The 27,730-nt window shown below is 39.5% G+C and overlaps 1 protein-coding gene across 4 annotated transcripts in view; it reads right to left on the reverse strand.

Annotated features, from left to right (window-relative positions):
- Positions 1-27,730, reverse strand: part of LOC102230798 (protein FAM19A1-like) — a 148,023-nt gene that overhangs the window by 9,062 nt on the left and 111,231 nt on the right. For 3 of the 4 annotated variants that reach the window (XM_005800658.2, XM_023353544.1, XM_005800657.2), the window contains 3 exons: positions 15,860-16,000; positions 2,680-2,804; positions 1,497-1,588 (listed from right to left, as the gene is read on the reverse strand). In XM_005800658.2, the coding sequence (XP_005800715.1) occupies positions 1,562-1,588; positions 2,680-2,804; positions 15,860-16,000 (293 nt within the window). In that variant the 3' untranslated portion in view covers positions 1,497-1,561. The remainder of the gene's footprint in view (positions 1-1,496; positions 1,589-2,679; positions 2,805-15,859; positions 16,001-27,730) is intronic. The other variant, XM_023353545.1, reaches the window with a different exon arrangement.

Here is a 27,730-nt window from a genome sequence, read left to right on the forward strand (position 1 = left end):
TGGAAAGGTGGGACAAGATGGAAACACAGCCATTAATGGTTGATTTAAAGTTGCTTCAACTACTAATAGTTGAAACAACTTTGAGCCAGAGTACTGCAAAATCTAGACTGGAATCCAATCGATCCCAGAATACATATTTCCCGCAATAGAAATGAAACAAGGCCTTAAGATTTATTACAATGATCAATGAAGGAAATTAATATTTTAGCTGAATCAAAACAAAACTAGAGTAAAACTACAATAAAAATGACTAAACTGCAACTACAGCAAATTAAATTCCATCCAGTAAATGAGTTGAAATCATTGGATAAAACTAAATTCAAAACTTTGAAAAGATCTATCTGTTCTCTTCTCCACTTAGATAAAAACAAATCTGGATTATATGACAGATATTTCAAAACGAGCGTTCACAGATTCCGTCCCCTCTTTCCTTAGTTATTTCAGAATGAGCAACAAAATTCCCTCCCTAGCTTAGCAGAGCAGATAGAGCCAAACTCTCACATCATTTCGGCTGTGAATGCAGTGTAAGATGATTACACTTCCTCGTGGTCTATCACATCAAATCCCAATAAGACACGTCAAAGGTTGTCGCCGCAAAGGTGAAAAATGTGAAAAGATTCAAATAGGTATCAATACTTTTGCAACATCGCAACAGATGTGACATTTTGACCAGAGAGGCAGATGGACAATGAATGCTAATTGAAAAAGAAAAAGAGACCAGAGTGCAGGGAGAAAAAAAGCAACCTGTGGGCTATGCTGCGCGCTGATAGCTGCTTCAACAAGACCCTTAAAGGGGAATAAGGCTATCGAGTGGCCTCTGATAACATGCCACACAATGGAAAGGGGCATGCCTCACAATCTCAGTTTGTGTGCCCACAAAAACAGTGGCGCAAATCAAGCAAAAACACACGGCCTGCGTACACTCGGAGGAACGAACAGACGAAACGACAGGAGCACCTAGCAGGACGCAGATTAGTCCCTAATGGGACTGGCAGACCAGTGTGAGGCACCGTAATCAAACATACGCAGAGGCTGGTAGGAAAAACGGGGTCCAGAACAAAAGAGGCCATGAAAGGAAGGAGGGACTCTGACTGTGAGTGCGTTTCCATGGCACCGCGCCGCCATTTGAACACTAACCCACCGGGACGCCACCCGTTTCCTGATATATGTGCGATCTTTCCTGTGAGAAAATATGAGAACTTACTCATCATTTATGCATGCGCTGCTTGCGCTGGATGATAAATATTTACAGTGGGTGGCGGTGTGATCTGTATTTGTGTCACTCCTGCCTAATCATGCACAGCATGTAAACACACTTGATTATTTCGCACTGAGTATTTAGGTTAATGGGAAGTCACTGAACATGAGTCGGTCACACTCCTACCACCTGACACTTAAAGCGCATATATATGTGGACCGATGTATGTGAAGGACAACAGAACAATAATAATAATAATAAAAAAAAAAAGACAGAAGAGCTTAAGAAAAAGACTAACCTTTACAGAAGCAAGAATGCAGCTCAATTTCTGTTGACGCATCCTCTGCATTTTGCTTCCAGAAGCTAAAAAGGGGAGTATGGCTGGGTGTTCTGCAAAGAGAGGGTCAAGAAAGAAAAAGAAGGACATGTGTGTATTGGGTTGAAAAGCAGCCTCAGGCCTGACTTTTTACTGGCCCTCTTTAGAGATTTTAGGCCAAAGCCGTTTTAATGAGTCGCTTTGTTTTCCCTTTATGTGCAGAACGTTACATTCCTACATGATCTAACCAGAAAAGAACAAGGAAAAAAACCAAAACTCATCAAAATACGTTTTGCTACATTTAAGATTCACTTCAAATTGTGCAAAGGACTGAACTGAAAATTAGAGATGCATTCTTTAGAGAGATCTAAGTGCTCAACCTTACCTTGAAGGGCTGAAAAGACCCCAAGTCCTCTCTGAAAATTTGACAGCGGAGGCTTCGAGAGAGCCCAGCTCAACTTTCACCTCTAAATGACAACAAACAAATCTACAGAACAGCCTCGGGAAGCCCAATGCTGCCCCTCCGATCTCATTAGTCTCCGCTTTTATCTGAAGTCACTGTGTCTAAGCATTGAAAGGTAGGGTAGGAAGCACATGCAATTCAGCTGATCAACTTATTACAACTTGCCTTTAGGTTTTACCTCTTTTTTCTATTCGTATGCTGCATTTGGAGTCAGTTTATGCAGCTAAGAGGCAGTAGAGACGCAGACTAGTTCTTAACTTGATCTCTGAGAGGAATGTGGCCTCAGGTAGAGTTCACCTGTTTGATTACATGTTTACTGTTTAACGCTACGGTTCCTCATCCTGGATGCCCTACCAGAACAGAACCACACCTTGTTGTACCGAAGGCCCAGACCTACGTCAGAATAATCTGCAAAGATCGCAGAACTTCTTACAGAAGCAGGAAATGACGGAAATGCTGTTCAATAAAGTGTTGAGATACACTTTGAGAGATAAATGTGGCTGATTTAAACTGACTTGTATGTCTCTTTGGGATAACGGTAATACGTTCACGCTTGTGTGTCGGGGCTAAAAGACCTGAAACCAGTACACACACACTCTCAGCGAGCGTTTGGACGTCTCCTGCATACGTGAGTGTGTGTTTTGGGAGCATAGGTATGTTGCATGTCGACACGTTTGCAGCGCAGCGTGTGTGAGCTCTCACCCTTGTGGTCTTGATCTTGTTCCCAGATGAGCACATCCATCCAGAGTTGTCGGGCAGAGTCTTGCACTCTTCTCCCTCCAGACACGGTTCCATCTCACACCACCACTTCCCAATTACGATGGACGCTGCAGAGGGAGAGCACAGACCCATAGACAAAAAAAAAAGAAGTAAGTCTGGAACAAAGACAGACACATATGTACTAGAGATGGGCGATATGGAGTTAAAGATAAGAACTATTTATTGCTTCTTTTTTAGGTAACTGTAAGATTTGATCTTCATGATTATTGTCATGAAGTGTCATTCGGTAAATAATGACACTTTTAATGAAAGTTTTAATGAAACTTTGCATTAAATGTGTCATTATTTACTGAATAATGCAAAATTTACACTTTTAATGAACTTTTAGAGCAAATTTGCATTAAAAGTCTCATTATTTACAGAATGAAACTTCAGAACAACAGTCATAATCATTCATAAAGACTCCTTCATCTTCATGACAGGTGCTAGGTCATGTTTATGACAGTCTCATGCCAGTCTTATCCACACCCCTTCAAATAAAGTATTACCAAAAAGGGTAGGAGACATGAACACTTCAACAAGTAGCTGTACCTATGCAAACTCTAAAACATTTCATGTACGTCTTTTTCATCCACAACTTTTAGCTCGCTACATTATGAGCCTCGCCACATGAGAGCTTTGCTCCGTCTCTAAATGATTATTTTCCTCTCCACTTTGGCCTCGGAGCTGTTGTAACCTCGCTGCCTGGGTAGTTTTGCTCTCCACAATAATGTCTTAAACCAGCAAAAATTAATCATTGTTTTTGTTTTGATATAGCTCCATTGGAAGTAAGGGAGCAATCTCATTTTTAATCAAAACTAATTGCCTCTCATTAACATCTACTAGATTCGTCCCGAAGCTGTCTGACAAAAACAAATATCTTTTTCCGTTTCTCATCAAACCTCCCCCTCCTTTCCTGTTTTTCTTTCGAGTCTCTGGATGTGTGCTCTCATGTTCATGTGTGTTCTCCTTGTTGAACATATATGCTCAAAAGGTGGGTATCTTTCACTGCATGAGAAAGAAATATATATAAAAACCTTGTGGGCATAAGCCGGGATTTGTCTACAGTATTCAGTTATTGACTGTAGAGTTCTCTGGATTTAATAAATCCCTCGTTCCTCACAGCATTTTAGCATTTACAATATAAAACAGACTTTGAACACAGCACTAAAAGGTCGAACAAAGTAAAACGGCATATACACTCTCCCCCACACGCATTAACCCTTCCAGACTGAAAGGAGCACCGACGATCCAACAAAATATGCAGTACCGTAATTCCGCCTCATAGTCTGTTTTAATTATCTGAAGAGATTTTGTTAAGTGATTTCTTTCTTGTGCTTGAAATAAGAAAATTTTACTTAGACAAAATAAGTTCTAGACTTGAAGTTTGCTTTGTATCTATTGATATTCTGGTTTCTAGTATATATTTACTCATAATAAGTAATATTTTCTTAGTATCAAGCTTTTATATCTTACTGAGATAACTAAGTACAAAAACACTTAAAATAAGAAAAATATTCTAACATAAAACCCTCTTGGTGAGAAAAATTCTCTTGTCAGAAAGAAAACAAGCATAAATCTCCTTAATTTAAGATATTTAATCTTACTAAGATTTCAGTTTTTGAGGTGCACTTTGCACTATGTGACAAATTCCAACAATTTCTGAAAGGGAAGACGGGAAGTGAAATTAATCTGAGGGGGCGCTCTTTTAAGGACTCGTCCAAGACGGTAAATTGTGAAAATAACTTGCTAGATATTAAAAAGTCCAGTTGTTATGAAACTGGACCTTTCCAGTTATGGAGATATGGGCAAATACATTTACTCACAGGAGACATAAAGAACTGCGTAAAATGAAAATAAACAAAAATATCCAGGCAGAGATTTGAAACTTAGATCTAAAAGGGTTAATACCACTCGTCATGTTACGACCAGAAAAATACAATGAATTCAATTTGGGATTCTTTGGAGCAGAGCAGCTATTCTTCTGAAATGACAGCTGGAAGCATTTTGGGGAAAATTGCTACAGCTTTTTGAGAATTTTTTTATTTGTAACATTCTGAAGTCCCAATAAAAAACATTGTACTTGTAAAGTAGCAAGATGTGAAAAATGTTCAAGGGACAAAAATACTATTGCAAGACACTGCAGAGAAGTTGATTTTGTTTTCATCCTCATTTTTTGGGGACTTTCAGATAGTCATTTGACTCATTTGAACTTTTGGGATTTTTTTTTTTTTTCAAATCAAAATGTCCTACAGTGAGAATTTCTTTCAGAAATAAATCACAGTGAAAATTCAAAAGCCAGCTTCTTATTATTTTATTATCCACGTTTGAAATAGTTTGTTTTTCCGCTCTCCTCCACTTCAGTTGTCTGACGGCAGACGTAAGAAGTTCAAAGTCTACAGTGGTTTGTAATTCCACTCTTCCTCCACAGCCGAATCCTTACTGGGAAGCTGTTTGTTTACTTCTCACGCTTGCCGCCAACATTCAGAATGAAGAGCTCTTCTTTTATCATTCTGACAAAAAAATAAAAATAAATAAACCACGAGGTGAAGGTCAAACTGCAGTGTGCCTGAGAGAAGTTAGACAACTGTAGTCGTCATTTGAATCTTTTTACTAAAATATTCAATTGCCCTCCAGCATGCGTTGCCAAGGTTACCGACCAACCATTAGTGGATCATGAGCAGAAGCAACACGAAGGAAAAAGGTGTGCACAAAAAATAACTCACTTCCGGATAATAGCATGCTGCAATTTACACACTACAACCACAAAATCTAAAGCAACTCCATATGATGATGGTTTTTTTTTTTATGTTCTTGTTTACAAAAGAACATATCCAAAGTTCAAAACTCACAACATGAAGCAAATTAGCAACAAAGGCAGCCAGCAAGCTGATAAACATGAAAACCAAACAAAAGTGGAAAAAAGCAATGAGAGGAACTCATCCAGTCACTGTCATTAGTGAAGTCATCACTCGTTAACCATAAAATTGCACAAATTTTGATGTCACCAGTTCAAAAAGTAGTCAAAAAATCAATTTACAAAACTTCCCATGTACACACCGGGCATTGGACGAACAAAAGACGTAAACCACGCCTGCCAGTGTGTTCTTAATATCTTAAATTAAGCTACTATAGTGATCTAAACAATTCCCATTCTAAAAATTGATTACAAATTTTGGTTCTAAACTAAGTATATTTGAACTGCCCTAAGAAAATGAAATTTATAGAGCATATGATTTACAAAAATTCATCATAACGAATCACAACGAAGCTTATTCACACGTGATTTTAATTTTATTTATTTAGTGGAAAAACCACAATTGCGAAATTCTGTTTTTTCGCCATTAGTAGAATATAGACAAAGTTTGCTCACAATTGTAGTGCAAACACAGCTGGTGACTTGACAGTGCAAGGCAACCTGACCCACCACGACAGGAAAAACACACACACACACACCCCGCGCACGCCCACGCACACACACACACCTACACAAAAGATCCATCCAGGAAAACTTTGCAACAATTTTTAACGACACCCTGGTTCCAAGAGGGAACAATGTGACTTTTTGTTTTTCGCTGCGCCAGGTCCAGGACACCCGACTTTCACCTTGACCGCTGGGGAAGTGACCGCTCACCCCCGACAGTCGTTTTATTTTACTACTCGCCGCCCGTCAGCTCGCAGGGCGAGCGATTACATCAGCAAGCTTCCTCTGCGAGGAGACCGGACGGATCTCGAAGTTCTTCTCCTGATTTTTTGACTGACAAAGATCTGTTTACTTTAGTTTGAATTAGTGCGTCGATGCTGTTTAACAAAAAATCCTTAAGTTCCTTTACAGCAGCTTCGGCAAACTGTCACAGATGACAGATGCGGGTGAATTAATCAGCAAAAAAAAAACAAAAAAAAAAACAGACAGTGGAAGGGTGGCTACTTGTTATGTCGGCCATGAAGCAGGTTGGACTTTTTAAGCTCTGATAGACAAACAGGCGAGGGGTGGGGACTTGAATTGATTGGAAAACATGAATAGATGGACCTTTTTACAAGTGCATCTGTCAGTTCTCCGGCGGGGAGGTTCAGTGATGGATTGAACTCGCTGACACATACCTGCCAGGTAGCAGAGCGTCTGAGCGCCTTGACGAATGAGATGGAGAATTGATCTGTGTCTGTGTCAAAATGTGAAAACGTGTCTGCAGCCTTAATGAACGCTTAATGTTTTTTAACTGGGAGAGGCCAGGATGGGCGCTCAGCTGACTATAGATTCAAATAGGAATGAAAATGAGAGCTTTCCCCCCAGCTGTTGCTTTTTTTTTTTTTCTTTGTTCCCCATCGATGCCGTCCCAAAGGGAAACTCACGTATAGAAAGTTTGAGAAGTCGACCAACTGATCCCGGGCGTATTTCGTCAACCCACGATGACTGACTTAAATAGGGAAAATATTTCCATTAAAATGAGACAAAAGTAGGTGAGCAAGAATTCAACTAAAAGAAAAAAAGAAAAGAAAAGCAGTGAAGCAGTGGGAGAGGTCAGAGGAGTATGGAGAAAATGGAGCCGGCGTATAATTACTGGAGAATTGAGACTTGTCCCCCTGAACCCGAGGTCAGAATTAGAGAGTCATTATTCGACATTAATCTTAGCAAGTCCGGAAAAGGAGAGTGCCAAGTTTTGATTAGCTATTCAGAAAATAATGTTTGGCTTCATAATCACCCCAGCCTTTCTGAATTACTGAATTCATAATGACCGCACCGCAGCACCTCCAGACTTGAAAAACAGCCACTTCTGTGCTTTCTTTCTCCCCCATTCTGATTCTGAAATTCAAATTAAATCCTAGATTTACAAAGGGTAGTCGTATTATGTCACCCTTTCCTCATTTCATGACATCACAACCATAAGTCAGTGCATTTAGTGGACTCTTGTGTGATCTGCAAGCAGTGGAGAACAAAGAAGTGGATGGAAAGCGGATTTCAATTTACTTTTCTAAACCAACGAAAATCTGAAAAGTGTGGCATCCATTTGCATTTAGCCTGTCTGACTCAATGAATTGCATTGCAGCTGGAAGTGTTTTGGGGTATATCTTTACCATCTTTGCAGACATTGAAGCTGACGTGTTTTCAAACACTTCTTGCATAATAGATCATTTAGACTGGCTAGAGAGAACGTGTGAATATCAATTTTCAAGTCTTGCCAAAGATTCTCAGTTCCGGAGAGAGTTTGCGTGTACAACTGAGTACGCTTTGATGTACACAAGCGGTGTCCAAAGACATGTCTCAAGGGCTGTGTGTGAGTCCTGCATGATTCACTGGTTCAGCAAAGGAATGCAGTGAATTTAGCTTTAACGTTTTGTTTTCGACCTGTGTTTACTTCCGCCCATCCTCCTGTTACCCTCGCAGCAGACTGTTGCCACTCCCACGTTTTACATTGTGAGACAGTTTTTCACCATTTTACTTGTGTTAAATGAACCTCTGATCAATACTCTTTGTAACCCACCCATGTCTTAACTTTTCATTTTTCCACTCATTTTCTTTTTCAGATGAAGGACTCGCTACATGTGACATCTGACTTATTTGGACACTCAAAGGCGCTTTACAGTGAAATCAGTCGTTGCCATTTTAGTGCAACTACAGTAAACACACACGCTGATGATGGCAAGTTGATTGTAAACACAGCTGCCCTGGGGCAGTGTGGCTTAACCAAGACAGATATCGTGCTATCGTCCCTTCTGACCACCACCAGAAGACAAGACTAGGGCTGGGTATTGTTAGGAACCTCACGATTCGATTCGATTATTGCTGTTGCGATTCGATTCGATTCGATGTTGATTGAAAGTTGTGAAGACACAAATGATTTAAGATAATGTTGACATTAGAGACAGCGGCTCTTGCATTTTGAGCGTATCCTTCCCGCCAGTCCCAGAAAGATTTTCGACACTGGGTGAGAGTTGCTGCAGTATAAAGGTTAGCTAATGAGATCACTCCCCCTTAAGCCCTCTGGATATATCTCAAATGTAGCATCAAAACCTGTCACGCGCTGCTATGTATGCCTGCAGTGGAACAGAAGGGTTCATTACCCTTCAGTGATCAACAGTGAGCAGGCATCTGCGTGTGTCTCCTACTGAAAGCCTTTGCTAATGCAGCAGCTTCACGACAGCACAAAGCGTCGGTGCGTGTTAAAGCATCGGCCTGTCTGTGTTGAGACAATAACTGGATATGCAAGTGTGTGTGTGTGTGTTATGCCCATGCTTTGGCTTGTGGTTTGGATGTTTGCTACAGAGGGATAAAGGCAATGGTGCAGCGATGAGCGCCTAATCCAAGCGGCTGTTATTGGTCCGGCGAGGCAGGAGAGATGTAAGCGTTTCACTTCTTGAAAGGGATCTGCTTCACTTGGAGTTCTGCTGGCCCTGACAGAACTGGGACATCATTTTCCTTGTCAAAGCTGATAATCAATTCACCTTATAAGGGCGCTCTGACAGCAGACCCCCCGCCGAGGTTGATGCCTCTGTGTAAGCTGTCGTCACATCCCGGTATATTAATATCGGGCCAAACAGTTACAAACAGCGGGCGGTAAGAATCCCATGTGGGCCATCGCCGCACGTCAGTAAACACTCGACAATGAGTCTGATCTCCTAGGTGCTTTTGATGTTGGAGTTTGATGCTAATGACCGGTAATAGAGATCATTGGGGGGAAAAAGTCTCTTTCTGAAATGTTTCTTAAAGATGAAGGAGCGTTCATTGCTCCATGCTTCAAACATTGTCCAAGCGACCTCTGGAGATCGGCGTGTGATTTGTTACGTCAGCGCGCCGGCTATTTATATAGAATGTTTCGTCTAATAGATATGTAACCTGTGTATGATACAGAGGCAGCAGGTGTCCTCCGGGGAGCGGGCGAGATGAGCTGGGCTACGGCGTCGTTCCTCATCTCGATGGAACATTAATAATACAAGGACCTGGGGAGAGAGCTCCATCTGGGCCGGGCTGGTGCACCGCTGTGGGGACAGACCACTGGCTCCTGTAATCTGTAATCCCTCACAGACTGCAGCTTCAGCCCATGGGGCTCCACTGACACAGAAAAAGACAATAACTTTCAGCTGAAGCTTTTCTACGTAATAGAAAAAAACAAGCAAGCATGGTTTTCAAAACTGTTAGCCAAATAAAACCTGACAATTGGGGCTTTCATTTAGCTGCGTTTTTGTTCACCATATTATACAAATATACAAATTGGAATTACAAAAATTAATTTGCTTACTGACTTAAATGGCACTTTTGAAAATACTCAAGATTTTCAATGAAAACTTTTGGGCTCGGATGAGTTTTCAACATTAGTGGAACGTCGACAAAGTTTTGCACACATTTGTTTCATTTCATTCCCTTTTGTTTGGAGCAATAGGTACAAACATGAATTTATTCCTAGTGCTAATTTCCCTCCTCGTTTGTTAGTCCTATAGTTGATGGAAACGGTTTGTATCTTCAACCACTGAGTTTAAATGATGTGTTGTCTCATCCAGTGAAGAATTTCAAATTTTAAATATTACGCCATTATTAATTTATTTAATGTTCACCTTTTTAGTCCTACTGGCACTTCTATGTTTCTGATTGACAAGTTTTGTGTTTTTAACCTCTGTTGGTTGAAGCAGAGGAATTTAGAGAAATGACCGCAAGTTATATATTAATAGTTGGTGCATTGTTTTTATTGCGACTTTCTATAAAATTAATTGCCCTTTCGGACATGGATAAAGATCTCAACCTGAATCACCACAACAACGACCCTCAGAGGTCGCCTAACTAGTAAAAAGAGCGAAAGGAGATAAAATTACACAAATGTAGTTTTTATCTCAGTGCAAAGGACAGCAGTCCTTTGAAGGCTGGGAGACAACAGATAAAAGATAGAAGAAGAATAATGGAAGCAAGGAACACAGCAGAAATGTCAGGAATCAAGCTGTTCAGAAGTTTAAAGCAGGGTTAGGTCAGGTCATGAAACCCGTATTTGAACATCTCACAAATGCACAGAATCTAGAGGAGAATATTCTGGTTGGATTAAGACCAAAAAAGGAGAACTTTTTGGCCAGCATGAACCCTGAACACAAATAACTTAAGAGGAAAAGTTCACCTTCCAGGAGAGCAACTCAAATCACACAGCAAGCTAGAATATAACGGATCCGATCAAAGCATATTCAATGTGCTAGAGTGGCCCAGTCAAAGTGCAGACCTAAAACATCAGTGTTCTCCATCCAGTCTGACTAAGCTCGAGTTCCTTTGTGACAACAACGGAAAACAGTGTGAAGTTGGACTGCAAAAAGACATGCAGTTATAATTACAGAGAAATGTAGCTCTGCGAAATATTCAGTCAAAAACATGTCAGATTTCAGATTTTTTCAGGAGGAAAAAAAAAGTCATTTTTTAATTTGACTTAACATTTGAGCTACTTTTACCACTTAAAACTCTGAACAGTGGTACAGTTCTTCTTTGCATCGTTGCTAAGACACTCTCTTCAGTCAGAAGATACAGAATAGCTTCAGTCAGAAGCTTCTACAAATCTGCTGTAATACAAACCACTACAACAACTCTTTGAAGAATTTTCAATTAATATGAGTTTCAACAACATTTAATTTCCCTTTGGGGTCAATAAAGCATTTTTTGGATTGAGCTGAAATGAATTTGAATGATTGTTTGTCTCTGTCTCTCACAGCTCTTGTCCACTAATTTCTGGAGATTTACCCCAGCCATCCTTTAGCCCTAAAACAAAATGGGTGGATAAAATAAAAATAATGAATTAAAGTTTGCACTTTCAACATGACAAAATGTTAAAAAAGTGCAAGGTACTGTGTGTGTGTTTTAGCCATGCAATTACTTTGTACACCTTTAAACTGCAGTTATATGCTGAAGAAATATCAAAGAGTCTCAATTGTGATTGAAAACCAAGGAATCAAGAACATTACCCAAACAGGGTCCAACTCAGAGAAGTAAAAAACGATTAACAGCTCAACTTAGCATAACTCAGAGGGGGTAGTTGTGCTCAATAATGTAGCAGCACAGCTCAGTGACTTGTCATCTTTATTTTTATCACCTTGCCTTCTGAAAGTGCTTGTTGATCAATACACACAGCAAGACTTCGCTCCCTGGTTGAGCTTGAAGCAGAGAGGCATGAAACGTTCACCGCAGCGTCTAAACCTCCATCTCAAATTGTCTGATTTGCATACCTCTGTCGAGTCTCGTTGGGCGTCCTTATTCTGAGACCAATAAAACAGCTTTTTTTCACCTGTAAGTTATTTGCGGTTAAAAAGGTTTCAGCTTTAATGCTGCATCTGTCCAGACCATGAGCAGCGAATTTACAACCAAGACTGAATGCTTCTGAGTGCTGTAAGTTCTCTGAGATATTCATTGGGCCTGGTGCTGTAATGCAAGGGTTCAGGTGGTGTAATTAATAAACAAACAGGTGAGTTAAATATTCTGTGAACGGCAGCTGGACTGGAAGTGAGAAAAATCCACAAGGCCCAGAAACAAGAGACTATAGAGGTACGGCTCAACACCAACTTTAAGAATTCACACAAATCTTTTTCAAACCACTGTATAGTAGCCCAGAAATGCTTGACAAGAAGTTGCGGTGACAGTATTGTCTCCACTGTCTGCCAACAAGACGAATGCAGATTCATCGTCTAAATCAGAAGTGACCTTCCATGATAGCACTTACCGGGACGCATGAACATCAAACAGAACCGAGTGGATCCAAAATACCCGTGTCAGCCTTAGCTCAGCCGGTGGTGAAATGATGTATGATAGAGACGATAGGAATAGAAATAAAATGCTAATATTTAGTCATCAGTGAAACACAAGGGACTAATAATATTGGGCAGGGCCAGCAGCCTTCCTGATCCCACGAGACATTTTGGTTGCTACAAGAATTTGTCAAGAGCAACAAAACTTGCTCGACTCTAATTGAAAAAAAAAAAAAACAACAAAAAAAAACATCTTAGTTTTTGTAAAGAAATATTGTATTGAATTAGCTTTATTGTTTAATTTTTATTGAAATGTCACATTGTACATATTATAGCCTATAAGTCTACGTTTACTCTGGAGCCATTTTTAGATTTCTTTATAGATTAACATATTTCAATGTACATACTTGTTTTATTTTATTACTTCATTTTATATTTAAGTCATATCTGAATTACTTATAATATCACACTTGTGTACATATGTTTTAAAAATATATTTATATTGCTTGTGGTTATATTTTTATTTTCTAATATTTGGATGGACTGGCTTATCAACAAATAAGCAATTTCCCCTTAAGGATCAATAAGGTATATTCTGATTCTCATATCTTTACAACAGGGGTGGGCAATATGGACTTAAAATTTTATCAGAATATTTTGTGGTACTATTATGATAATGATGAATATGACGATAAGAACTATTTATTGCTTATTTTTTAGGTAACAGTACAGATGTGACTGCATGACACGGCCAACACAAACACAGACGCTGCTCTTGGAAAACATACCAATTTAAAATGTGCATATTTAGGATACCAGTCACATAAATAAGTGTGATTAGTATCATTAAACTTCACAGGTATTTTTAAAATGTATTGATATTTATTGATAAAATAGTAAAAACCCCAACCTCAACGACAGACAGTTTTGGGAGGTTTCAAATATTCATCAGAATTCATCTGATTTATTGTGACAACAATAAAGTAAAATTCTTATCCTGATAAGAAATTTATCATGATAAATGAAACAATACAGTAAATGCCCAATGTTACTTTACCATATCAACTAAAGATGAATAAAAACGGCCTACCTAGTGAAATAATGGCTTTGCTTTTCAACCATCTAAGCACCAAAATAAATAAAAGTAGTCCTCCTACAAATAATCTAATTCTGTGCAAATTTGAAGAGCTGTTGCATAAAACAGGTAGCCTGACCAGTCTATCCTACTTTCTTTATGTTTAAACATTCGCTCTTTGTGTGTGACTCTTGGTTTCGGCTGACAGGAGGCGCTGTGGGGCGGATGAGGAGCAACATGTGGCTCTGGAGCCGCAGGTTTCTCACCTCTGCTGTGAGAGCAGATCAGAGGCTCCTTGTACACCCAGTGCTGACGAGTTGTTCTACTTCAACTTCCAGGATCCTTCGGAGTGTCAGCTGTGGCACCGCACACAGCGGCTCTGCCTGCCACGTACTGCGTAATGAAGACATTTCGATGTCTCTTCTTTTCAAGAGGGCACTTAGAGAGATAACTTTGATCTTTTTCTCGAGGTGAAGGTGAAAAGGCTGGAGACCGAGGAGCGATAAACGAGCTCTGTGGAGTAAAAGGGCATCAGATTTTTGTCACGGCAGACTTGTGACTTCCTGTTTCTTTTCCTTTAAAATCCCTCCCAACACCCCCCCACCATGAAAAGCTGCCCTTTTTCTGATTGTGTGTGTCTGTGTTTTATTTTTCAGCCGAGGTAATCCAGGTGCATTAGCCCGAAGCTTTTCTGCCTGTTTATTAGTTATTCATTTCCATCAGTGTGAGTAGCCTAAAGCGATGTGATCTGCAACGTGCTCGGTGTTCAGCTGCTGAACTGGATCATCTTCTTCCTCTCATCGTGCCCAGAAGCACGGCACCGCTTTCCCCTCACACTCCACTGAATTTCCCCCATTATAAATATCAGCAGGCAGGAAAAGAATTATTAAATAAAATCACATTTGAATAATTTGTGGTTTAATTAATGACCATTGAAAGAAAACGAGCTTAAATCCAAAAAAGGCTAATTCCAACTTTAGTCATGTGTAATTGTACTTTTGACATTTTTGGAAAGATTTTTTTTTGAGCAACTTCAAATTAAAGCTGTCTTGGAAAACATAGACTTCTCTTAACTCCTTTGGCCCTAACAAACAAATTGAACCTAAACTCTTTCTTTGTGTTTCTGTGTTTGTTTTTTTGGGGAGAGAAAGTTGGATTTTCTATAAATATTGATGCGTGTGCACATCCACAACAGGTTGTGGAGGCTGTGGCAGAAGATCATGAAGCAAAAGAAGCTATTGCAGCACTGACAACAGCTGCCCACACTGCAAGGCAAACAGGGAAAGAGTAGGCGGCTGCCAACAAAAGTCTGACTAAAAATGGGAGAAAACAAAGAAAGCTTGTGTATTTTGTGAAGAAGCTAAACAGGTTTTGTTGAGAGGGCGTTAACCACTGCAGGAAACGGCCGGAGTAGTCCAAAATTAGAATTATCTTCTATTTTAAATCTGTTTTACGGGCTGAAACAGTGGTTTAGGGACCACAGCCGCCTTCAAATAAGCTAAAATGCTTATATCTACGTAATAGTTCAAACATCACATATACATTAAAGTGCATTAATACGCACAGTGAAAACCGTCTCGGCTCTAACCCTGCAGTTAAGTGACGAAAATAACAAAATGTGGGAGAAGGTTGGGACCTTTGAATTACAAGGATGTTTTCAGTAGATGGGTTAAACAACAGCTCACCACATTGTCAACTAATTACATATATAAGTCCGGGTCTGTTATGTTTTTATTACTATTTCTATAAAACTCACTGGAGAAAGAATGAAATAAAATAATTCAGTCCGCTGCACACCTGCCTTAGAGATATTTTGTCAAGACTCAGCAACTCGGTCACAGAGATGCTGCTGCTGTAGGAGATGGAAATGATGACTGGCTAAAGAGCTAACGTTTGTCTTTGATTTAAACAAATTCAACTTTTCCTCTGTTTCTCCCCGAGTGCTTAAAGACACTTCTGAAAACGTTGTCTGTTGTTTTCACCCACCAGTGCAGTGTAAATATATGAATAAGTCATCACATTTACCGTTGTTATCTAAACTTTCAGCTCTCAACCAAACCAAACATCAACTCTCTGTTATGTCACAACTGTAAAAAGGATGAAATTAGTCATTATTTTGTCATAATGAACAAAATCTTTGAGTTTCAGTCTGTGTTTTCTACTTATAAGGATCTTTGTGGACCTTACAACTTTTTGTTGTTTTTGTCCTTTCGTGGTGAAAAAAGGACATCTTTTACATGTATTAGGACATTTACTATGAACAGTTATCAAGCATACGATACAGAACTGCAGACATAAATTGTCAGTGGCCACAACGTTACACTAGAAGACATTAGATGTTCTCACCGTCCACGCAGGAGGGTTTGTTGCGTGTCGTTCCGGCCACTTTCCCGGGCAAACAGGAGCATTTGACCGTCTGCGAACGCTCCTCAATGCGGTTCTTGTTGCAGCACCTGTGAGCAGCAATCACCTCACAGGTTCCTCCCTCTGCAGAGACACAAGCAGAAACATAAGCAAGTAAATAAGAGAGAAAAAGAGCGATTCTCATTTACAATTTACCAACACATTTCAAAAGCAACTCCCTAGAAAGCAGCCATAGCGGGAATGAGAGAAGAGCTTGGTAAAACTCAGCTACTACTCATTATATTATGTCAGCTTAACAGCAGTACAATCATCAGGCACTTGCACTGTAAGCATGTGTAACAAATTGGCCCTCAAGGAATCTCAATTATGTCATCAAATTGCCTCTCATTCAGGGCTGGCTGTCCTCACTTCATACCAATCAGCTCATGATGACTCTCATGAAGAACATCGCACATTTCCTAACGTGTCCATTTCTCTATTTTTAATCTGCCTCACATATGTTATCAATATGATCAAACATTTAAAGTCTAACAAAATGTATTCACACCCCAAGAACTTTGACGTTTTGCTTCAGTGAAATTTTGGCAGCTTCGCGGTTTGGACTCTTTTCCTCAAGATTTTGACTTTTTTATTTTTCTTCTTTAAGCATCAGAGTTGTCTACGTTGTTTATGCACCATCAGGAATATCTGGTTTTAAAACTCAAATCTACCAAATACATTTGGGACAGGTTTTCAGTGTGGACAAAGTGCAGGTTTACAAATCCAATAACAAGGAGGAAGCCGTTATGTGATTTATTTCTATATGCTAACAAACTTTATCTAGAGAAACTACTCATTTCCTTAGGTCAACATTTAAGACCATCTACTTTAAAGAATCAAACATGGAGAACCAACATCTAGTTTTATCAGATTAAGAATCCAGAGAAACCCCTACTAGTTTATAAACTCTTATTTTTATTAAACATGGGGAACCAACATGTAGAAATATACTTTTATTTTTCTCTTGCTTTTCTTTAGTTACTTTGTTTGTATTTTCTCTAACTCATGAATGCTTAGAATTGATTTGCTACTGAAAATGTGCTACAAAAACAAAATTACTTGACCTTATCCAACAACACGGCTGACATACTCCTGAGAATGTTTGGTCATTTACTTGGATTTTGACAGAGATTGACATAAAATTACAATTCTGAGTTTAAAGTCAGAATTATGAAGAGAAGTCAGAGTTTTATTTCTTTTTCACTTCAGTGGCCCCAGTCCTCTTGCGTACTAAATTACATGCTTCTTTGTGTGGGTCCGTATTATAAAGTTCCCGTAAAATTCTCTGAAATGTGTGATTACCACCTCCAGGCACCACTTTGTCTCCGCACTGAGCACCACTTAGTCATTAAAACTTCGAAAGCCGACCCGTGCCCGAGCAATCTCAGCATCAAAGCACTAAAGCATCAACTCCAAAACCTAGCTGACAGTGAGAGCAAATGTTGCACAATCTGCCCCAGTTTGACAAAGGAGGATGTCAAAAAAATTCAGCCAACGCAGAAGGTGATATGAGCCAATGGCACTAGTGGGTCAAAATAACGGTAGGGAGGATTACCCCAGGGAGGGCGCCTGGGTGATGGAGCTGAGGGACACCCTGAAATGAGTGAGACAGGCTGAGAGAAAGAGCTAAAGGACAAGGTGTGTCTTCCTGCCAGGGACTGGCCATGCCGGTGAGTAATGAGGTAGCCACTAGAAGTGCCCTCTTCACACAATTATAACACATGGGGCTAATGCAGCCAGCAGAGCTGCAGGAGAAAGGCCCTTCATCACTGCTCTCCCCTCTCCTACCGGCCCCAGGAAAAACTCTTTATCTTCTTGTGACAGCCACAGCAACAGACGGCAGCATCCAGCAATTAAAACTGGAGCTCATCCCACGACGAGGCATCAGATAGGAAAAGGAGAGTCTAATATATTCCACTCAATATACCGAGTAGAAAACCGAGAGAAAATAATTTGTGTAGTGCATTATATCAGTTGACAATGCAGCATTTTAAAGAGGGTTTTCTGCTGCAAAAAGGAAGAGGCATTTACTTCTGCTAGCATGAAAATAAGAAAAAGAAACAGTTTGTTTCTCTCTGCCCAGGCGGGTTGTGCAAATATTTAAAATGACTTGGATCACGAATTACGGAACTGAGCACCAGGCAGTCTGGACGAGTTTGGCAACAGTTTTCTTCTTCCATTTTCATCAATGTCTGTCTTGGCAAGACCAAAGTCCAAGTAGTTCCGGATTACAAGACAAACATTTGCAGTCCTGCCGGACCCAGCTGCCGCCCCGTATTAGGATCACTCTCTCTGCCTTCTCGTTAGACGTTTCTGGGCAGGAAGAAGCAGGACATGGAAAACACACACAGGAATGTGCTTTCTGGCCTGCAGAACCCACACATTTCTCTTAGACTTTTTAGAATTTCAATTAAACTAGAAGCAGATGCTCTTCGGCAAACCTCAAACAACTGCTATAATCAAATACGCTGAGAGAGATGCTGCTCTGCAAAGGAAGCTGGTGTGAAATCTGGACAATTTGTGCCAAAAGAACATCTCCCACTGAACACAACTTGCTTCCAAAGATTGATATAGGTCTCTGATTTTGCTAAGTGTGATATAGGGATTGACGACATGATCACAATATAAGCGTTTCAGTCAATATCGATTATTATTGATTAGTTTTTTGTGACTGCTGACATGTTTACCCACAGTTTTCACTCCACATCATTAATTTTCTATCTTTAAGCAGTTATGAGCAAAGGTGGCAATATAATACAGGTTGTTGCAAGGTAAAACGGCCGTAGGTTTCTCAGTGGCCGGACCATTTTGCCTACCTCTTGGTCCACCACATCACAAATGTGCTCTGTTGGATGAGATCTGGTGACGGGGCGTTTTATCATACGAAAATTTCATCATTCTGAAGAAACCAAGTTTGAGATGATCAGAGCTTCATGAAGTTATGTATTTTTTCCTTTCGGAAGTAGCAGTAAGACGATGGATACGCTGTGGTTATAAAGTGAAGGAAATGGTCAGCAAGGGCAGCACTTGTAGTATTTTGCTACTTCTTGAAGGAAGTTTTTAAGAATCTTTTTTTAACTATACAGACAACTAACTTCCAATGCAAAGACTCGTTTAATAAATTATGTTATTAAAAAGTTCATTTATATGATTAACCGAATGGACAAGGACAGATGTTTGAAAGCCTTTATTTCTGTTAATTATGAGGATTTTCCACTTGAAGCAAATGAAAGCAACATTTAAGATATTAAATCAGAACAAGTCAAACACGAGGGCTTAATGAAAAGAATGTTTACAGTCTTAAAGGTTATTTTCTAAATCTACATACTTCTAATCTGATAAGCGACTCATCAGAAAACATGCTGTAACTTCTTGAATATGACTGCATGCTTCTTCTAACTGATTGATTCTTGTGGGTAAAGTTGGCTTTTTTATTTTAATCAGGATTGCATCATTTAATAATATTGTATAATTGTAATGTTATTGGTAAATACCTCCCTGCCAGAATCAGCTGCAGTAAATCCACATTGTGCTAATTTCTCTCAGGCCCAGCTGTGCTTCCAACACCCTTAGCAACCTTTAGCATTTTGGGCGTTATAAACCCTGGCAGGTGCGGACATCTGCTGCAGCGTGACTCCGACCTGACAGCTGAATATTGCAATGGCCATTCAGAATGTGAACTCATATGATAGCAACAACAATTTCTGCATTTTATATATTGACTCTATTGCATGAACACAGTTTTCTGCTTTGTAGACTGCGACGTGCATGTTGAGCTCCCGTGTTGTGAGTAATGTTTTGCTACGTTTTATTGATGGGGGCGGGGGTGGATCAATACTAAACAATATTAATAACCCATGTCATAAACATCTTTTGTCTGCCTGCTCATGTTATGCAGTAATGCTAAACACAACTTAACATCATGGGCGTGTGTTTACAGCAAACTGATTTGATATAGTTAACCAAATAAACATGGATTTGGTGTGTTGAAGACCTGAGAATGTGATTAATGTGGATGTAACAAACCACTTAAATTACAGACTTAATGAACAGTCCTAACACACACACCCTCACACACCCACACGCCAACATGTCAGTGTGTGTATATCAGCGGCGTAAGATCCAGCCAGGTGGACATTAGGTGTGAACCATCTGGTATGTGAAGCAGAGTGCAGTCTAAATTGTTCCATGATTACTTTAGTGAGTCTGTCACAAGAGGCACTTAAACAACAAATGGCCACTTGAACTACACTTAATCCCACTCAGGATCCCGGGAGCCCAGAGCGAGGTAAACTACCTTCTGATGTGTGCATCTCAATGTGTATGTTACGTGTACTTAAGCGTGCGACGCCACGCGATACTTCACAACAGATGTGTTTGGTCTCCCCCAAAAAGTGCATTAGCAATCGTGTGGCACGTTCCAGTGCAGTACTGGGCAAAAACAACTGGAGACATGACCGCATTCCTAATGGATGCAGTGCCTGGAACTTGTCAGGCGGCTAAGGGGGTTAAACTAACTTGCTAAGATGGAGTGGGTGGCTGTGCACTCTAGCCTTTGGTGAGGGAAGGTGAAGGGCATCGATGGGACCATCGGCTGGTCATTTTTCTCCCCACGTCCTGCAGTGACAGCAGTCATTAAACGACTGGATGCGGTGATTACGTTTAAGGAAATCAATGCTTCATTGTTTTCAGCTTAGCCCAATGGCCAATTACGAGGCGGTAATGAGGAAGGTTGTAAAATGTGGAGATAAATATAGGAAGTAGGAATGGAAGTGAAAAAACAAGCTGCGCTTCATCATTAGATGATATTTGGAGACTGTGAGGTTTTGGAATGAGGGGTATTTTAAAAATCCAAATTTGCATATACAATATAATCATTTTCCTTGAACTTTTTCCACATTATGGCCACAGATTTGAATGTGTTTGATTAGGATTTTAGCACAAAGTTAGGAAAACCGAAGGACAAGTCTCTGCGGTTTTCACTTTTTTTAAAAAACAAATGTAAATCTAAATTGTGCTGCTCACTAGGGTTAATTTCCATTTCTCTATCTCCACGCGAAATGCCATGTGCTGGATTTTGTCTGCTAATTTCAACAAGTGTCCACTGCATATTTGTGTGTTCATTTGTTGGAAAACTTTTAAAATGACTTTTGTTTTTGTTACAGACATACATAGATACATTTTAATTATTTGTGACTGAAGTAGCATAATATTCTGGATATTCTCAAAAATCTTTTGTTGAAACCCCCCCACAGTTCTTTTAATTAATTCTCAGTAGTTTATGAACGACTGACTGTCAACACTCAAGTCTTAACAACAGAAACCATGCCACCAGATACAGTAATATACCTGCAATGAGCTGTGCTGTATTAGCAGCAGTAAAGTAAGATATTTTGTTTATTTTAAATTCTTTTGTTGTTTTAAGTCTGAGATTTAAAGTTAAAATCATGGGGGTTTTTGTTTTTTTTTTTTACAGGGGCATTGCATAAAAATCCTACACTGGCCAATTCCTCCTTGAGGAATATAGTCACTAAATCCCTCAGTGCAACTCTAACACAGTATAACACAGTCTAACACAGATCCATCTTTGAATGACAGAATGCTGCATAGTGATTAATATTTACTGGGATGACTGATGAAGCCACTGATGATATACGTATATCTATTGTCTGAAAAGACATCACAACATGTGCAGTGTTTATGCAGGAGGATTCTGTCTGTGATAACATTTTCTGTGGGCTTTTTAATGCTGGTTTTCAATTACCACATTTTGACCTGCAGGGGATTCAAAAGTTATACGCACCATGTTTCCCCCCCCCCCACCCCCACTTCTGAGAAGAATGAATCCACTTCGAAGAAGAGGAAGAAAAAAAAAGAAGAAGCGTAAACAGTCTCTCAGCACACTTTCTGCACAACTAGGCTCCAACATCTGTCACGCAGCCTGGAATTACCGCTGTCCTTGATGATGAGGCTCTCAAAGTGATAGAGAAATGCTAACTGCCGGAGAACATCTTTTTTTTTTTTTATTTCTCCCGAGAATTTGACATGAGTGCTGGTGATTTTGTGACTGATGGACAAATTACACACCTGAGAGGTTTTAGGAAAGTGAGAAGTAGGTTGTACGCACCAAAAATGTTTCTGCAAATCATAAAACCTGACATCTGAAATGCCTGGGTGAGATGCGAAGCGTTGTCGCTGTCATAATCATAGTCAGTGGAGGCCGGTTTGCTTGTTTTAAAACTGCAGATAATGTAAGTCAGGTCAGTCAAACTCATTTTCCTTCTGAACCAAATCAAGATCACGAATGTTCTTAAAGGGCCGGCTATCAATACATTTAACAATGTATTGATAAAAAACGTTAAACTGTTAAAATATAAATCAATTCTTAAAATTAAATCATACTGAACATATTTTCAGTCACTCCAAGATTTCACAATTGATTACTTTTTTTTGCAATAAAAAAGTGTCTGTGGTAGTAATTTAGAAATATTTGCACTTATGTATGAAGGTAAATGCAACTTTTTATCACTCACCACATTGACATAAAGCTGAGGCAGCTGTTTAGTAGAAATAGAAGGAAGAAATGTTGCCACCTGCAGGTGGGAATGAATAGTCACTTAGACCCAAAAATGTTTGGCAGATTTTTTGTGAAAAATCTGCAATAAACTCACAATTATGCATTAGCGTGAAAAAGTGTCGAGATTTGTTGATTTTGTGTGAATTTACGCGATAATTCACAAAAAAAAACTGGGGTGACCAATTGGTGCAGTTTGGCAGAAAACAGATACAAACTGCTTCAAATTGATTGATAAAATAATATTTAAGCACACTGCTATCGTGACAGTTCTATTTATGTGTCCCTCCAGACTCCAGAGGGCCACATAAAAAGCCGTGGCGGTCCGGATTTGGCCCCCGGGCCTTGAGTTTGACACGTGATGTAAGTCTAACACACAGCTGCTGACTGTGTTATTTCTGCACCTGTTCTCAAGGTCACAGCAGCATAACAAATTACTTTGTGGTGGCTAAAGACTTCATAAGCGCAGAAATCAAAGTGGCAATTTTATTTTAGACAAAACAAACTGCATACTGGAAACGACATCCCCACAACTGGGAAAATACAAATAATTTTAAAACTTTATATCTTGGTTTAACTTGAGAAACAAGCACCGTAACATGTGCAGAGTGGCAAAGAGCAGCAATCACTGGCTCACCATCTGCAATCAATTCTACCAGAGCGGCAAAGAAGAAAGCAGCTGCTGACTGGAGTCAAATGAATTTGAGTTTTATACAGAAAGTTCACCGACACGCCATATCCGAGCACTTTAAGGTTTGGCAGACAGCAACGCTCTATGGCGTGAATATTGTTGTTAAGGAAACAGGATGCATGGTTAGACGGTTTTTCTTGTAGAAAAGAAGTCACAGAAAGAACCAAAGGTCAATATTCACTCAGTGGCCATTTTGTAAGAGACACGATTTTAATTGCTTGTCAGCACAATGTGAGCTAAGCATACAGCAGCACCTCAGTGCATTTGGGGGTCTAGATATTGCAAAGATGACAGTGTGAGATTGTAAATTACCTCTGCTAAAGGCAAAACATGTCAAACCTTGAAGCAGATGGGCTACAGCAGCAGAAGACCACTTTCCTACTGGCTGAGAAACAGAGGATGCAACTTCCACCGGATAAGCAAAACTGGTCAACAGCAGTTTGAAGAAACGCAGGTGAGACTTGATTCCTTCTGCAATGTTCAGACGGGGTTTAAAAGTACCATCAATGCTGAACATATCGCAACCAAATTACTTTCTTCTTTTACTTTAAATTTAAACTACGAATGAACCCCTTTTTTCACTTCCAATACAGACATATGACGTTTAGTATCAGCCGATACCGATCCGGTACAGGGAAAAAGAGCTGAATCGACTTAAAATGTTTTTATTTTTTTAAAATACAGACATAAATGTACTGAATTACAGTTTTATTTGATGACGCTGCATCAGTACGGCACAATTAAATACACTGATAGCTTCACAAACCTGGTCCAACATGTAAAAACAACACAGCTTTAAATTGTTTATACTCCAGTGCACTTAGGAATGTAACAGCCCATGTAAAATAAATAATATAGAAGTAAATTCACAGAAAACAATAGGCTGACTACCTTGGTCAAACATGTAGAAAATAAACTGTAACAAAACCTCCTCCAGAAATTACAATTAGGAATTCTAAATATGATGTAAAATAAATAATAAAACACGACAACACAAAACATAGAGTTAGAAGCTATTTTCCTTTATGGACCAGGCACATTGTCATGACATCTGAGCCAGGATAATCTGTCAATATCGAGACAAACAGAGATATTAATATCATATTGATAGATCACTAGTTTAAATCTATATTTATTATGCAACATAATATTTAAAAGTGTTGGCGGCAACCTTTAGGAAATCTTAGAGTTGAGGTGAAGGTCTGCATTTTCCAGGGAATACAGACAAATGCTGATACAGTTCATAATAATAACCTTGTCAATCAGGCAAATTAGTAAAATAGGGTGATAGGGACAAGGTTAAAACGTCAATTTTGTAAACAAACTTATTTTATAGCAACTGCTCTCGCACACAGTGGAACGTCACCTCTGCTTCTAAGATAAAAAATGACCACTGACAACAGGAAGTCTAGAAAGAACTATTCCTTTTTAAAATCGTTTATTGGAAATCGACCGCAAATCTCTTAACACTCGCTCACTTTATCTCTCCGCCTTTCTTCGCCGCAACAGTTAACTAATGACTCATTGGTGAGGAAATGGACACAGCAGTCAGGAGAATGTAAAGCTTCTCAAGGACTCGCCACAACAACTTAATCAGCGCACACTTGCTGTTCTTGTCTGCCTGCTGCTGTGCCTGTTTTCCTTCGCCAAGCCGCCAGGTTCTACATCTCCATCTCATCCAGCCTTGCTCACAGTTTCTCCCTGTCCGTGGGCTTGCTGTCGTTCCCCAGTCCCTCTGTGTGACCGACTGCTATCTGCTGCCTAAGAACGGCTCATTTCCGATGTCATTCTCAGGCAGCAGCAGGAGCTGCGATTCCCATCGTCAGGCAAATAGGTGCAGACATAAGTAGAGTTACGGAAATGTAAAATTTGACACAGAGTTCTTTATTTCTCACGAAGCAGGGCAACAGCTGAAGTTCAAAATTAATGCTGAAATTATACAGATTTTGAAGACAAATTGAGACTCACAGCCCTCAAAATCTCTTCGAAGCGGCACAAAGTTTTTATGAAAAGCTTTTGCATTTTTTTGGTCAACTTTTCTTGCTGTGAAATCATGCATAGCGAACAAAAAAACAAACAACAAACAAAGAAAAAAACACAACATCCTTTTTTTTCTAATGTGCAAGTTTCAGTCCATAGTTGAAAATAAAACAAAAGTGCTGTTTGTCCTGATTAGTTTTCTGTTTTAAACATTTAAAGAAACAGAAAAGGGAGGGAATTAATGATCCGCTTCAAGAGGCTTCAAAGTGGCTGCGAGCCAGCTTTCCCTGTGCATATAAGTTTAATGACGTTCGTCGGGATTTAGCTTTCCATTATTTAAACATCAAGTCTGAACTTCGTGAACACTCCCTCGATTACTTAAGATAATGTTTAAACAGCCTTCAAAGCTCTGTCAAGTGGATTCCAAACGAGAGCCTCGCCGCCTGTGCCAGGGAACAACTTTTCAAGTCTTTGGGCAGCAGATGAGGTGTACATATTTCATCAAAAACTACACAACCCACATTTACTGTACGCCTCGAATTCCCCCTCTTTCCTGGCAGTACCAGATTAAAAAAAAAAAAAAAAAGGCATAAAAATTGCAGCTTGTTTTTTTATGCATTCATAATGAAATGTCGCTTCCATGATGATAATAGTGTCTGAATTACAACCCAGAGAGAACATAAAAGACATTTATGTAGATGAGAAAGAATAAAACAAAAGAATAGTCTGCATACTTTTTTGTGTATGATCCAGATTTTTACTATGCTACATTAAGCAGTCAGCCTTGGGACTCGGAAATGAAGTTGAAGTGGAATTCTCAAGAGCTGCTGCTCAGAGGACCTCCTAAAGATGGCTCCAAAAGATCTGTCAAACTGCATAAAACTCCATGCAAGGCTGGGAAAACTTTTCTCTTTTATGAGTCACTGACCAACTTCCAGTCATCTGAATATGTCAGTCAGAATCTGGAAAACCAGATTTTGTTTTGGTGATTTCTACATTTAGCATTTAACAGCAGCAGTCAAATCTCACTCTGAAACAATTTTTTTTGGGGGGAACACAAGATTTTATTTGAATGAAACAGAAAAAAACGTAGTCGCTTGTTGGAGCAAGGCAGACTGAGCAGCATTGCCAATGTCATGCTCTTACAAAAGATGATCATTTGCAGCAACATCATGATAAGCTGCCCAGAGAAAGCAACAAGTCGTTAAGGTAAGCAGAGTTAATATTTAACTAAATATAAATGTTAGACAATTTTTTTCTTTTAAGCATATGATGTCCGCTGTCCCAGTGTGTTCATCTTACATAGATAAAGATCTATCTATCTATCTATCTATCTATCTATCTATCTATCTATCTATCTATCTATCTATCTATCTATCTATCTATCTATCTATCTATCTATCTATCTATCTATCTATCTATCTATCTATCTATCTATCTATCTATCTATCTATCTATCTATCTATCTATCTATCTATCTATCTTCTTTTATACTGTCAGATGTTGCTGCTGGTGAAAACGACGAGGAAGTGGTAGGAGGACGATGATGCGACGTGGTTTCTAATGACTTATCGTGTGAACAACAAGCATATTCAGGTGCCATTTTAGTGTCGTTTCCTATTTAATGGAAACCGCGCAATTTTGCAATTGTGTTTTTTAGACGTTAATGGAAAATTTACATTTGTAATGAAGATGCAAATAGACGACTTGTTAGGCAACTCAGATGGATGTTTTTTACACTTTAGTTCTCTTTAATATATAATGATGTGATAAAAAGCAAGTGCTTTTTGACAAAAAGTGCACTAAGGTTGATTTATAAGAGGAGCTTCTGCAGTGTGAGACTCTGGCCAATGAATAATAAAACATACCCTCAAGAAAGAAGTCCAATAGATCTCACCTCAAAACACATTTAATCAAATAAATATTGTATTGCATTTAGTACCTTTATCACCTTGTTTATGTCATAAAATGGAACAAATTGTTATTTTTGGCATCTGCACTTTTATCACAGCATTTGTTCCTTTTGATAGAAAACTGGATTTTACCTGTCAACAATATCAAAGAAATTGATCTCTGGCATTGTTAACCATTTTATCCAGTTTGAAACACTTTGACCTGTTACTGATGCACTTTGAGTGAGAGTGGATTCACCATTTACCAAGTGCCCATCAGCGCACTGCTGCAGTGTGTGTGTGTGGGGTGTGTGTGTGTATTTTTTCTGACCTCAGCCAGATTGTGGGCTTCAGGCTGGTTTCTCACTTACGCATCTCCAGCCTGGATTTCACTTTTCCTCCTGAGGCAGCATCACCCGCAGTAATGGGAGCAGACAAACAAGTAGACATAGCAGCTACAGTAGCGCCCGGAGCTACCACAAACTCATGGACGGGAGGGGCTGAGCTGGAAAAGCAGAAAAAAACCCCACCACTCCAGAGCTCAAGTTGATTGACAGAAACCACTGACCCAGCTAGACTGGAGTCACGCAAATAAATGTTTTTTTCCCTCCTCTGGTTCTGCAGAATCCAGCTGTACTCTCACAGAATGCTGAATGCTACGCCATAACAGATTTAGA

This window comes from Xiphophorus maculatus, chromosome 20, assembly GCF_002775205.1.
Source record: "Xiphophorus maculatus strain JP 163 A chromosome 20, X_maculatus-5.0-male, whole genome shotgun sequence".
NCBI lineage: Eukaryota > Metazoa > Chordata > Actinopteri > Cyprinodontiformes > Poeciliidae > Xiphophorus > Xiphophorus maculatus.